At 42.1% G+C, this 14,956-nt stretch overlaps 1 protein-coding gene across 3 annotated transcripts in view; it reads left to right on the top strand.

The window, feature by feature from the left end:
* Positions 1-14,956, top strand: part of LOC106583707 (integrin alpha-7) — an 85,689-nt gene that overhangs the window by 49,256 nt on the left and 21,477 nt on the right. For all 3 annotated transcript variants that reach the window (XM_082967688.1, XM_082967687.1, XM_082967689.1), the window contains exons 5-12: positions 4,256-4,463; positions 5,312-5,505; positions 6,438-6,526; positions 9,308-9,534; positions 9,638-9,699; positions 10,650-10,819; positions 11,165-11,314; positions 11,957-12,072. In XM_082967688.1, coding sequence (XP_082823814.1) covers positions 4,256-4,463; positions 5,312-5,505; positions 6,438-6,526; positions 9,308-9,534; positions 9,638-9,699; positions 10,650-10,819; positions 11,165-11,314; positions 11,957-12,072 — 1,216 coding nt within the window. The remainder of the gene's footprint in view (positions 1-4,255; positions 4,464-5,311; positions 5,506-6,437; positions 6,527-9,307; positions 9,535-9,637; positions 9,700-10,649; positions 10,820-11,164; positions 11,315-11,956; positions 12,073-14,956) is intronic.

Below are 14,956 nucleotides of genomic sequence, written 5' to 3'. Positions count from 1 at the left end.
GTGGTCTGCACAGCCTGTCAGTCTGTCAGTCTGTATGGTGGGGTGGTCTGTCAGTCTGTCAGTCTGTATGGTGGGGTGGTCTGCACAGCCTGTCAGTCTGTCAGTCTGTATGGTGGGGTGGTCTGTCAGTCTGTCAGTCTGTATGGTGGGGTGGTCTGCACAGCCTGTCAGTCTGTCAGTCTGTATGGTGGGGTGGTCTGTCAGTCTGTCAGTCTGTATGGTGGGGTGGTCTGTACAGCCTGTCAGTCTGTATGGTGGGGTGGTCTGTACAGTCTGTACAGCCTGTCAGTCTGTAGTTTATGATGTGGTGGTTTGGAGCTGTCCAGGGTACCTTAGTGGTGGTTTTTATATACAGTACATCTAGATCTACATACTTACCTATGTTTTGTAGATACAGGTAACTTTGCTAAGTAAAATAAAGGGGTTTGAAGTGAAATAAGTAAGTAAAGCAGAATTTATAAACAAATCTCACAGTGAACAAAATATTCTGAGATCACCGTGATAATCGTCCATGGAGCCCTGTGTAGAAAGACAATACTAACATGTACAGTATACTGTATCTCAGAGAGGGATTTGCAGAAGGTTGAATGATACTGCTCCCACAGCGTAGGCTCCATGGGGAATAGAGTGTTTAGAATCTGCATTCTAGTGCACAGTTTAGAGCAGTCCTTTGCTTGGAGTTGAGTGTTTAGAGCAGTCCGTTGCTTGGAGCTGAGTGTTTAGAGCAGTCCTTTCCTTGGAGCTGAGTGTTTAGAGCAGTCCGTTGCTTGGAGCTGAGTGTTTAGAGCAGTCCGTTGCTTGGAGCTGAGTGTTTAGAGCAGTCCGTTGCTTGGAGCTGAGTGTTTAGAGCAGTCCGTTGCTTGGAGCTGAGTGTTTAGAGCAGTCCGTTGCTTGGAGCTGAGTGTTTAGAGCAGTCTTTTCCTTGGAGCTGAGTGTTTAGAGCAGTCCGTTGCTTGGAGCTGAGTGTTTAGAGCAGTCCGTTGCTTGGAGCTGAGTGTTTAGAGCAGTCCGTTGCTTGGAGCTGAGTGTTTAGAGCAGTCCGTTGCTTGGAGCTGAGTGTTTAGAGCAGTCCGTTGCTTGGAGCTGAGTGACATCTCTCTTATTGATAAGAGATACTTGCTCATTCCCATTTTAGATCCAGCTAATTGACTATAACCAATAACGTTTTGTCCATCCGATTGATTGTTTCCATCAACCATGTGGATCTATTCTACATCTGTAAACCTCTCTATTCTCATCCTCCTCTATACAACAACTTGATTGCCTCCCAAAGAGCTCCTTATTCCCTATATACAGTATTGTGGACTGTGGGCCCTTTAGGCTCTGGTCTAAAGTAGTGCACTGTGGGCCCTATAGAAACTTGTCAAAAGTAGTGCCCTATATAGAGAATAGGGTTCCATTTGGGAGGAATATCCTGCCTTATCCCTCGTCCTCCACATCCTTAATGGCCATTATAACCTTTGACCCCTCACTTATAACTCGCTGCATGCCTCCATTGACCCTCTAACCAAATTACATAATGACTAAATACACATACCATATGTTTTGCACGCTTACTAAAAGGCCACAGACAGACAATAGTGCTATTACTGGTTATGTTTTAGTTTAGTTAAATGGCAGATTTAAGTTAAATCCAAATAAAAATGCAGAATTAAATTAAATCCAAATTAAATGCAGAATTAAATGTTAAGGAATTTCACCACAGTCTGTTGTCATCTTCCTCTCTGACTGACTTCACACGGGATTCTACTCATCTTTACTGATAAAGATGTCCAATGTACTGTATAGTATAATAACAGTATGATCCTTTATAGTCCAGGACTTCCTGGAAACCAGCCCTGTATGCATTGTATTATTGTATTATGTCTAATGGAGATTTTCCAATAAAATGATCTCTTAGTCCAAGACCAGGCTTGATATGTGTCCGGGAAACTTGTCCCTAATGTCTTAAAATGTAAATAGCTTATTATAATGTAAATAGCTTATAATTAAATCCAGTCTTTCGACTGAGTGAACAAGTCACTACCCAGGCAGCAGCAGTTGTACATGCTGTTTCTTCTGAGATCGTATCCATTAAATCTGATTACTGCTGGATAGAGAACCCAGCGTAGTCCACTGATGAGTCAGGCCCAGTTTTTCCACAGTAACTGCCAAAATAAATACTGCCAATAAAAAATGAAATGTTTAAATTTTCCAATTTGTCTTCACACGATTTTCCGTTGACAGAAAGTCCCACTGAGAACTACTGATCAGAGATCAGTAAAGTAGCTACAATATATTTAGATCCATTTATACCTCACATAAGTCTTACACCCACGAGGGCCCGCAATGTAGACAGCTGCACAACACAACTGTTTGCAGGGGCCCCGTTCCCGAAACCTGGTGGGCCCCATTCCCGAAACCTGGTGGGCCCCATTCCCGAAACCTGGTGGGCCCCATTCCCAAAACCTGCTGGGCCTCATTCGGTTTAAAAAAGGTTGCAGGATAAAGCCTCCCTTCCCTTTATGGCTTTACGGAGCGGATCGGACTTCTTTGTGTAAAAGACAGAGAGGATCAGACTTCTTTGTGTAAAAGACAGAGAGGATCAGACTTCTTTGTGTAAAAGACAGAGAGGATCTGAGGATCTGACTTCTTTGTGTAAAAGACAGAGAGGATCTGACTTCTTTATGTAAAAGAAAGAGGATCAGACTTCTTTATGTAAAAGAAAGAGAGGATCAGACTTCTTTATGTAAAAGAAAGAGAGGATCAGACTTCTTTATGTAAAAGAAAGAGAGGATCAGACTTCTTTATGTAAAAGACAGAGAGGATCAGACTTCTTTGTAATAGTAAAGGCCTCCGTTATTTTGGGTAGATATCAACTCTAACTGTAGCATTCCTCTTAAAGGGACACAAATACATTTTACTGGAGTTGTGATGACTTTTTTCGTGAAAAGACAAATTAGGTACCTCTCTTAAAGGCCTAGTTTGTTATAGTTACAGACATTTTCTCTTAATCTCTTAAAGGCCTACAGTGTTACTGGGTCACATGTCCAACTGTAGCATTCATCTTAAAGGGACACAGCTCTATTAGTTACTTGTTCTACAGTGAGTCAGACAGCAGAATTCCACACCTGTTGCCTTGGAGCTTCTACAAAATGCATCAAAACAGAAAAAGCTACCAAACAGCTAATGAGGTCATAGTCTACATTTTAGTCATTTAGCAGACACTCTTATCCAGAGCAACTAGTAAGTGCCTTGCTCAAGAGCACATCAACAGACTTTTCACCTAATCAGCTTTGGGATTTGAACCTGCAACCTTTCAATTACTGGCTTAACACTCTTAACCACTAGGCTACCTACCTGTTCTCTCAAGGTTAATTTATTAACTAGTTATGATTCTCAAGCTGGTGAATTATTTGACCAGACTAATGTATTCAGTGTAAGTCTGACAACCAGTCTCCTACAGTATTCTGCCAACCTTTTGGTCATTCCACACCTGTCGCCCTGAACTTCTCCGTGTCCGTCTCTGTTTGTCTCTCTGGATGTTTGTCTAGAGGATGCTTTAGCATAGTATTTGTCTGTCACTCTTTAAGAAAGAAAATAGTATTTGTCTGTCTCTGTGTTTGTCAATGAGATGCTTCTGCCTGAATGTTGACCCTGGACTAAAACCAGGCTCCCTGCCAATCCCTCCTCTGACACCCCGCATGTTGGAATAAAGCATTTTTTTTTTTGTCATTGTGAATTAAATTATTTGATTTGTATCTGATATTTTTCCACACTGCTCGCTGAAACATGCTCATGTCACATCACATGCACGTTCAATTCCCTCCTCTTTCACTATTTCACTATACCACTGCAGACACACCCCTCACATCCCTACACACACCACATCCTGAGGGAGTAAATCCCATTAAAGTAAGATGAATGCTCTGTTTACATGTTTACATGCTTACATGTTTACATGTTTACATGCTTCCTGAGCAGGAACCGCTGCTGCACTATAGTAACACTAGGAATCTTCTGTTTCACTTCTTGCCACACACACAGACCTAGTCTTTACCTCTGTAGAAGACAATCATGCCCACCTCCCCACACACACACACACACACACACACACACAACACACACAACACACACACACACACACACACACACACACACACACACACACACACACACACACACACACACACACACACACACACACACACACACACACACACACACACACACACACTACTGCTACTAACTGTTATCCCATGATGCCTTGCTCCAGGCTTCTCAGTGGACTCTGCTAAAGGCATAATGAGTCGTGGTGAGCTGACCTTCGTGGCAGGGGCTCCGAGAGCCAATCACACGGGAGCGGTGGTGCTGTTGCGTAAAGATAACATGTACCGCCTGGTGCCGCAGCACATCCTGTGGGGAGAGGAGCTGGCTTCTTCCTTTGGGTACTCTGTGGCTACGGCTGATCTCAACAGTGATGGGTGAGAACTAATGCATTTGTCTGCTGCTGATACTATTGATAGTAGTTTATGGGAAGGTATAGACAGGTACTCTGTGGCCATGACTCAACAGTGATGGCTGAGTAAGGTTCCACATTTCCAGAAAATTCCCAGTTCCCATGTTTTCAGAAATCCCAGTTGGAAGTTTTCCGGAATTAGGTAGGAAAGGATGGAAAATCCTATAACTGGGAATACTCTGACCAGGATTTCTATAGAACCTTGGAAAACATTTATTTCAGTTACAGATGTTTATATTTATATAATATATAAATAATGATATGTTTATATTTATATAATATATAAATAATGATATGTTTATATTTTTATATTTATATAATATAAAAATAATGATATGTTTATATTTATATAATATATAAATAATGATATGTTTATATTTATATATTATATAAATAACGATATGTTTATATTTATATAATATATAAATAATGATATGTTTATATTTTTATATTTATATAATATAAAAATAATGATATGTTTATATTTATATAATATATAAATAATGATATGTTTATATTTATATATTATATAAATAATGATATGTTTATATTTATATATTATATAAATAATTATATGTTTATATTTATATAATATATAAATAATGATATGTTTATATTTATATAATATATTCATAATTATATGTTTATGTTTATATAATATATAAATAATTATATGTTTATATTTATATAATTTATAAATAATTATATGTTTATATTTGTAACCATCATCTTCTTGTTTCCATCCAAGATTCTGTAGAGCTCTTTCTGAACCTCCCTCCCTTTTCTCCCTCCTTCCCTGTTCTCTCCCCCCAGCTGGACAGACCTGATAGTGGGAGCTCCTAACTACTTTGACCGAAAAGCAGAGATCGGAGGTGCTGTGTACATCTTCCTCAACCCATTCGGTAACTGGGAGTATGCTCAGCCAATCAGGCTCAATGGAACCTATGACTCCATGTTTGGATTGACCGTCAACAATGTGGGAGACTTGGACAGGGACGGATATGACGGTGAGGAAGGACTGGATCAAATCAAATCAAAAGTTTATTTAAACAACATTCACTTTACAATTCACTGATTTGAAGGGCTTGAGTCACTGGGTCGCGTCCCAAATGGCACCCTATTCCATATGTAGTGCACTACTTTTACCAGCGCTCTTGTCAAAAGCAGTGCACTACATAGGGAATAGGGTGCCATTTGGCACGCAGCACTATTGTCCTTAGGGTCACGAGTTTTCCTGATAATTTTATGAAAGAGAAAACAAAATCCTACACACTGCAGTTACCAGTACTACTGTTTGTTACACTTACACGAACGCAATACAACTGATAAATAGCTACACAGACTATCAGAGTTTACCTTGTATCTTTATTCACCTTTCATTTGTATTTTTGCACTGTCTCTGTGCACACTCACAGGGCCCTACACACTCACACACACTGTCACTCCAACAAACACACACACACACACACACACACACACACACACACACACACACACACACACACACACACACACACACACACACACACACACACACACACACACACACACACACACACACACACACACACACACACACACACACACACACACACACACACACACACACACACACACCACTGATATTAGCTGGTATCCCAAGATGCCTTGCTCCAGGTTGAGCTCCAGCAGGTGAATATAAAAAAGGAAGTAAAAGTCCAGGTCACCTGAGCAAGAAACCCTCTTGACTAGTGTTACAAAATTCCGGGAACTTTCAATAAATTCCCTGGTTTTCGCGAATTCCCGTAATCAGGAGAGAATAAGCAGGGAATCTGGAATTCTCCATCCAGGATTTCTGGAATTTATTGAAAGTTCCCTACTCCTGACCCTACAAAAGTCAATGCCTTAATGAGGCTTAGTAGAGTTTATATGCAATGTGTTTCTGTCTCTCTCCATCCAGACATTGCTGTGGGGGCTCCGTTCGATGGAGATGGAAAAGTGTTCATCTACCGAGGCTTGTCCTCAGGCATCGACACCAAGCCTGCACAGGTAAGAAGAGCTTTTAGAAAGTTTGTTGCTCATCACTGAGTGTATTAAGTTGCACCTCCCCTGATTTTGCCCTCAGAACAGCCTCAATTCGTTGGGGAATGGACCCTACAAGGTGTTGAAAGCTTTCCACAGGGATGCTGGCCCATGTTGACTCCAATGCTTCCCAAATTTGTTAAGTTGGCTGGATGCCTTTTGGGTGGTGGACCATTCCTGATACACATGGGAAACTGTTGAGCGTGAAAAACCCAGCAGCATTGCAGTTCTTGACGCAATCCTGGCACCTGGCACCTACTACCATACCCCGTTAAAATGCACTTATATCTTTTGTCTTGCCCATTCACCCTCAGAATGGCACACATACACAATCCATGTCTCAAGTGTCTCAAGGACTAGAAATCCTAATATGACCTATCTCCTCCCCTTCATCTAAACTGATTGAAGTGGATTTAACAAGTGATATCAATAAGGGATCATAGCTTTCACCTGGATTCACCTGCTCAGTCTATGTCATGGAATGTTAATGTGTTTTATAGTCAGTGTACCGTGGGGGAAAAAAGTATTTGATCCCCTGCTGATTTTGTACGTTTGCCCACTGACAAAGAAAGGATCAGCCTATAATTTTAATGGTAGGAAAATGGTAGAAAAATGCATGTCAGAAATGTTATAAATTGATTAGCATTTTAATGAGGGAAATAAGTATTTGACCCCCTCTCAATCAGAAAGATTTCTGGATCCCAGGTGTCTTTTATACAGGTAACGAGCTGAGATTAGGAGCACACTCTTAAAGGGAGTGCTCCTAACCGCAGCTTGTTACCTGTAAAAAAGACACCTGTCCACAGAAGCAATCAATCAATCAGATTCCAAACTCTCCACCATGGCCAAGACCAAAGAGCTCTCCAAGGATGTCAGGGACAAGATTGTAGACCTACACAAGGCTGGAATGGGCTACAAGACCATCGTCAAGCAGCTTGGTGAGAAGGTGACAACATTTGGTGCGATTATTCGCAAATGGAAGAAACACAAAAGAACTGTCAATATCCCTCGACCTGGGGCTCCATGCAAGATCTCATCTTGTGGAGTTGCAATGATCATGAGAACGGTGAGGAATCAGCCCAGAACTACACGGGAGGATCTTGTCAATGATCTCAAGGCAGCTGGGACCATAGTCACCAAGAAAACAATTGGTAACACACTACACCGTGAAGGAATGAAATCCCGCAGCGCCCGCAAGGTCCCCCTGCTCAAGAATACATATACAGGCCCATCTGAAGTTTGCCAATGAACATCTGAATGACTGAGAGGACAACTGGTGAAAGTGTTGTGGTCAGATGAGACCAAAATGGAGCTCTTTGACATCAACTCAACTCACTGTGTTTGGAGGAGGAGGAATGCTGCCTATGACCCCAAGAACACCATCTCCACCGTCAAACATGGAGGTGGAAACATTATGCTTTGGGGGTGTTTTTCTGCTAAGGGGACAGGACAAATTCACCGCATCAAAGGGACGATGGACAGGGCCATGTACCATCAAATCTTGAGTGAAAACCTCCTTCCCTCAGCCAGGACATTGAAAATGGGTCGTGGATGGGTATTCCAGCATGACAATGACCCAAATACATGGCCAAGGCAACAAAGGAGTGGCTCAAGAAGAAGCACATTAAGGTCCTGGAGTGGCCTAGCCAGTCTCCAGACCTTAATCCCATAGAAAATCTGTGGAGGGAGCTGAAGGTTCGAGTTGCCAAACGTCAGCCTCGACACCTTAATGACTTGGAGAAGATCTGCAAAGAGGAGTGGGACAAAATCCCTCCTGAGATGTGTGCAAACCTGGTGGCCAACTACAAGAAACGTCTGACCTCTGTGATTGCCAACAAGGGTTTTGCCACCAAGTACTAAGTCATGTTTTGCAGAGGGGTCAAATACTTATTTCCCTCATTAAAATGCAAATCATTTTATAACATTTTTGACATGCGTTTTTCTGGATGTTTGTTGTTGTTATTCTGTCTCTCACTGTTCAAATAAACCTACCATTAAAATTATAGACTGATCATTTCTTTGTAAGTGGGCAAACGTACAAAATCAGCAGGGGATCAAATACTTTTTCCCCCCACTGTACATATGATACACTATATTTATTATGATACTGTGAAATGACCATTTGTATAATAGCAATATCCATATATTTCAGTGTTTATGATTGCCATGTGTATATTATTACCCTTCTACTACACTGGGATAAATCAGGGTAACAGAGTGTTTCTTGGTAGTCTTGAACAAATCTTCTTTGAAACAAACGTATACACCTCAGACACATGGTTATGGGCTTATAGAGATGAAATGTACTACATTTTGAGTTTATATCCCAATATTAGACTTGACTATACATCACAGAAGACTGACATAGAAACACCAGATGTTTTTTTTTAAAACGTTTTATTAATTCTGAAATTCTGGAAAATATGAATAACATTCCACCCATGAGGCCAATAGATGGTGATTTAGTCATTTGACTGTAGGAAAGGGCTACAAATGGGAAACTTTAGTAGTAAATGGTGTCTCATCATATCAGAATCAAAGCCTCGACTCTGGTGTTGCAAACTTCATAGTGGTCATATCGTTAAGTCTCAATAACAACGATGTGGTTCAAGTTCAATGAAGTTTACTGACTGATAACATCACACCCTAATTGCAGGTGTGTAGGACTATCTGAATAATAATTACAGGTTTAAAGTTGCACTTGATTATACAAGTTAACACATGTGACCTTCATGTTGCCCCTCACAGATCCTGGATGGAGTGGACGAGGGGGTGAAGAGGTTCGGCTACTCCATCTCAGGAGGTCTGGACATCGATGGGAACCTGTACCCTGACCTGGCAGTAGGCTCTCTCAGTGATAAGATGGTTCTGTACAGGTCTCGCCCGGTCATTCACGTGACCCGGGATGTATCCATCGAACCTCAGCAGTATATTGACTTGGAGCAACACAACTGCAAGGGGAGAGATGGAGTTTGGTAGGTCGCAAATAATATTAATTTCAACCTTCACTACCACGTTTGGTAGTGTGCTTCTGCTGTTGACAGATTGTTGTTCGCTAATTTTATTCTCTGTTGTCAGTGTGGAGGTTAAAGCCTGCTTCACCTATACTGCTTATCCAGAGACCTACTCACCAGACATCAGTGAGTTACTGTACTGAACACCTCTCTGTTTAGAACCAATTGGTTTTTCTGTCTGGTAAAATGTCCAGCTGTGTAAAATAGTGTGGTAATATGTCTAGCTGTGTAAAATAGTGTGGTAATATGGCCAACTGTGTAAAATACTGTGGTAATATGTCTAGCTGTGTGAAATAGTGTGGTAATATGTCTAGCTGTGTAAAATTATGTGGTAATATGTATAGCTGTGTAAAATAGTGTGGTAATATGTCTAGCTGTGTAAAATAATGTGGTAATATGTCTAGCTGTGTAAAATAATGTGGTAATATGTATAGCTATGTAAAATAATGTGGTAATATGTCTAGCTGTGTAAAATAATGTGGTAATATGTATAGCTATGCAAAATAATGTGGTAATATGTCTAGCTGTGTAAAATAATGTGGTAGTATGTCTAGCTGTGTAAAATAATGTGGTAGTATGTCTAGCTGTGTAAAATAATGTGGTAATATGTCTAGCTGTGTAAAATAATGTGGTAATATGTCTAGTTGTGTAAAATAGTGTGGTAATATGTCTAGCTGTGTAAAATAATGTGGTAATATATCCAGCTGTGTAAAATAGTGTGGTAATATGTCTAGCTGTGTAAAAGTGTGGTTATATGGTTAGCTGTGTAAAATAGTGTGGTAAAATGTGCAGTAGCTTATCTCTGGTGTGTTGTAGTGGGCTGGCTTTTCTCTGACCCTTCCTTCCTTCCTTCCTTCCTTCCTTCCTTCCTTCCTTCCTTCCTTCCTCCTTCCTTCCTTCCTTCCTTCCTTCCTTCCTTCCTTCCTTCCTTCCTTCCTTCCTTCCTTCCTTCCTTCCTTCCTTCCTTCCTTCCTTCCTTCCTTCCTTCCTCACTCCCTCACTCCCTCATTCCCTCTCTTCCTTCCCTTCCTCACTCCCTCACTCCCTCTCTTCCTTCCCTCCCTCCCTCCCACTAGCCCTGGTCCTACTCATCGAGGCTGACACCGAGCGCAGAAAGCTCGGCCTGCCCCATCGTGTTAGCTTCCTGGGTCGAAGTGCACAGGCGGTGGAGTACACACACACTGACGAGGTGGAGCTGAAAGGTCAACGCCATCCCGCCTGTCAGAGCGCCACCTTCCAACTAAACGTACAGTACTATATGACACAATAACTTCATCTGAATACAAACGAGAGGCGTTAGAGATTACAACTACAGAACATATCAATGACCTTTTCTTTCCACTACGCAACATCAAAAAGGGCAAAGCGAAGTGTTCAGTTCTGTCAGTGCTCTCTATCACCCCCTACATGCAGTTGCATAGTGTTACAACTCTGGGTTGAAAAAGTATTTAAGTTGTGCTTTATTTAGCTAAACTTGCATAATTGAACAATTTAATTATTGTCTTAAAAGTTGAATGAAAACAAATATTATTTCCTTCCAACTCCAATATCATAATCCCTTTGAGTAATCATTGAATTCTTTCCCATACAGGAGAATATCCGTGATAAGCTGCGTCCCATCTCTCTGGCCATCACCCACACCATCAGACCCCCCATGTTCTCCTCAGACACTAACCCAGAGGAACGAGACACGCTACCTCCTGTACTGAGTGTTTCCACCTCCAACACCCTGCACTCTGAGGTCAGTACCTTTACCTCCTGTACTGAGTGTTTCCACCTCCAACACCCTGCACTCTGAGGTCAGTACCTTTACCTCCTGTACTGAGTGTTTCCACCTCCAACACCCTGCACTCTGAGGTCAGTACCTTTACCTCCTGTACTGAGTGTTTCCACCTCCAACACCCTGCATTCTGAGGTCAGTACCTTTACCTCCTGTACTGAGTGTTTCCACCTCCAACACCCTGTACTCTGAGGTAGGTACCTTTACCTCCTGTACTGAGTGTTTCCACCTCCAACACCCTGCACTCTGAGGTCAGTACTTTTACCTCCTGTACTGAGTGTTTCCACCTCCAACACCCTGCACTCTGAGGTCAGTACCTTTACCTCCTGTACTGAGTGTTTCCACCTCCAACACCCTGCACTCTGAGGTCAGTACCATAACAACAGAACCAGGGAACATACTGATCTGCATTTTCCTGAAGAGAGATGGTCGTGTTACATGCCTAATTAATACATCCCTGTGTGATACAGGTATACTACAGGGTTTTGTTATTTCATAGTGGGGGGAACCAGTTTCCAAAAGTGAAATCATTTGGACATTTAAAAAGATTTAAGGTAAATTCTATGATTTGAAATGTGTACATGTCTGTCTCCTCCGTTGCAGGTGAATTTCCTGAGGGAAGGCTGTGGCGATGATAAGATCTGTCAGAGCAACCTGAAGTTGACCTACCAGTTTGGAACCCGACCGCCCACCTCTGACCTCTTCACCCCTCTGCCAAGGTTAGTATGACTTCTTCTTTGTATTTCCTCATCTCCCAGAGAACAGGAGTTGAGCAATTCTAATAGCTGTGACATTCTACATTGTATTTGACCATTCCTCTATATCAGAGCTGCCCAACACTGTCCCTGGAGAGCTTTGATGACAAGATGGCGCCCACAGACACGGTCGCCCTGTTTCTAGCTACTAGACAACTTTGCAGTATTTAATTTTTTTTTATGGTATGGTATTCTTTAAAATGTATATAAAAAATTATATATTATTTGCCCAGAAAGTTTCTTGTATTATTACCTACATCTGAAAATAACTTCTATACACACCATTATACAGTACCAGTCAAAGGTTTGGACACACCTACTCATTCCAGGGTTTTTCTTTATTTTTGCTATTTTCTACATTGTAGAATAATAGCGAAGACATCAAAACTATGAAATAACACATATGGAATCATGTAGTAATGACAAAAATGTTAAAAACATATATTTTATATTTGAGATTCTTCACAGCTAGACAGCTTTGCACACTCTTGGCATTCTCTCAACCATCTTCTTGAGGTAGTCACCTGGAATGCATTTCAATTAAAAGGTGTTTGTGGAATTTCTTTCCTTCTTAATGCGTTTGAGCCAATCAGTTATGTTGTGACAAGATAGGACTGGTATACAGAAAATAGCCCTATTTGATTAAAGACCAAGTCCATATTATGGCAAGAACAGCTCAAATAAGCAAAGAGAAACGACATGAAGGTCAGTCAATATGGAAAATCTCAAGAACTTCGAAAGTTTCTTCAAGTGCAGTCGCAAAAAACATCAAGTGCTATGATGAAACTGGCTCGCATGAGAACCACCACAGGAAAGGAAGACCCAGAGTTAATTCTGCAGCAGTGGAAAAGTTCATTAGAGTTACCTGCCTCAGTTCAAGTAACAGACACATCTACACATCAACTGTTTAGAGGAGACTGCGTGACTCAGGCCTTCATGGTCGAATTGCTGCAAAGAAACCAATACTAAAGGACACCAATACGAAGAAGAGACTTGCTTGGGCCAAGAAACACGCAGAATGGACATTCGACCGGTGGAAATCTGTCCTTGAGTACAAATTTGTGAGATGCAGAGTAGGTGAACGGACAATCTCTGCATGTGTGGTTCCCACCTAGAAGCATGGAGTAGGAGGTGTGATGGTGTGGGGGTGCTTTGCTATTGACTGTCTGTGATTTATTTAGAATTCAAGGCACACTTAACAAGCATGGCTATCACAGCATTCTGAAGCGATACGCCATCCCACCTGCTTTGCGCTTAGTGGGACTATCATTTGTTTTTACAACAGGACAATGACCCAACGCACCTCCAGGCTGTGTAAGGGCTATTTGACCAAGAAGAGAGTGATGGAGTGCTGCATCAGATGACCTGGCCTCCACAATCACTCAACCTCAACCCAATTGAGACGGTTTGGGATGAGTTGGACCGCAGAGTGAAGGAAAGCAGCCAACAAGTTCTCAGCATAAATGGGAACTCCTTCAAGACTGTTGGAAAAGTATTCCAGATGAAGCTGGTTAAGAGAATGCCAAGCGTGTGTCAAGCTGTCATCAAAGGGTGGCTACTTTGAAGAATCTCAATGTCTTCACTATTCATCTACAATGTAGAAAATAGTAAAAATAAAGAAAAACCCTTGAATGAGTAGTTGTGTCCAAACTTTTGACTGGTACTGTATGTCTATTCCGGACTCTGACATTGCTCGTTCTGATATTTTTTATTTCTTTCTTATAACTTTTTGGATTATGTGTGTATTGTTTTGTATTGCTATTATTACTGCACTGTTGGAGCTAGAAACACAAGTATTTAGCTGCACCTGCAATAACATCTGCAAATCTGTGTATGCAACCAATAAACTTTCATTTGAATACCCTCCTGTAGGTTTTTCACTCCAACCCCAGTTGTAACTAACCCGATTCAGCTTATCCACTAGCTAATTATTATAAGAATCAGGTCTACTAGATTAGTGTCAGAGTAATCTCAGTTAACCCAGAACTAAAGTTTTGCATAATTGGTCAGCTGCTCGATAGTTCTGGGTCCATGCATGTTAAGAGAAGAGATGAAGAGATTCTAGAACGAGGAACGGAACTGCAATGAGGAGCTTCACCCTCTCTCTTTGCAAATGATGGGCCGAATGTCTCCTCCCCTTCCGAAGGGGAGAAGACATTGGTGGAGAGTGGTGGAGAATGCGAGCAATCTGACAAAGTGGTCAGACCAGGGTTGACGTTTACGCAGTATCAGCATGGACGAGTTGATAGCTCAGTTCTCTCGGGCCCAAAAAGCGCAACAGGACATTCAGGAACAAACTCTGGAAGAACAGGATCTACAGAATGTCAGCCTGCTTGAGGAAGTCAGGAAGCTGCAAGGAGAACCCCCAGGAGAGGAAGGTCCAAGCGGTTCGTGACTGGCCCGTTCCCCGGTCATAGACACAGGCCTTCCTGGGGCGGGATATTATAGCTGTGAGGAGAAACGCAGACCGAATCACATTCCAATCAGTTTTTAATCAAGCTAATGGAGGATGATGACATCGAGACCTACTTCTGCACATTCGAATGGACAGCACTCCGGGAAGGATGGCCCAAGGCGAAGTGGACGAGTCTGCTGGCCCCATTCCTGTCCGGATGCACCAGAATACCGAGGCCCTACTGAAGGGGATGAGGGCCGAGCCTGGGGAGCCGTCAGAGGGGACGGAACAACAACCCCACCACCGTACTCCCCAATCCGACAGTCAGCCGGGCTAAAGGACAGCAGGCCCGCGGAGAGAAAAACGGTGGAGAGTCAACCCGCCACAAGGGAGCTTCCTGATTGTGGTGGTGCTGTACCTGAGTTGCCGGTACCCCTCCTCGTGGGGTGAGAT

The sequence above is a fragment of the Salmo salar genome, chromosome 22 (assembly GCF_965601325.2).
Source record: "Salmo salar chromosome 22, fSalSal1, whole genome shotgun sequence".
Classification (NCBI taxonomy): domain Eukaryota; kingdom Metazoa; phylum Chordata; class Actinopteri; order Salmoniformes; family Salmonidae; genus Salmo; species Salmo salar.
This window is presented reverse-complemented; position numbering and strand designations above follow the sequence as displayed.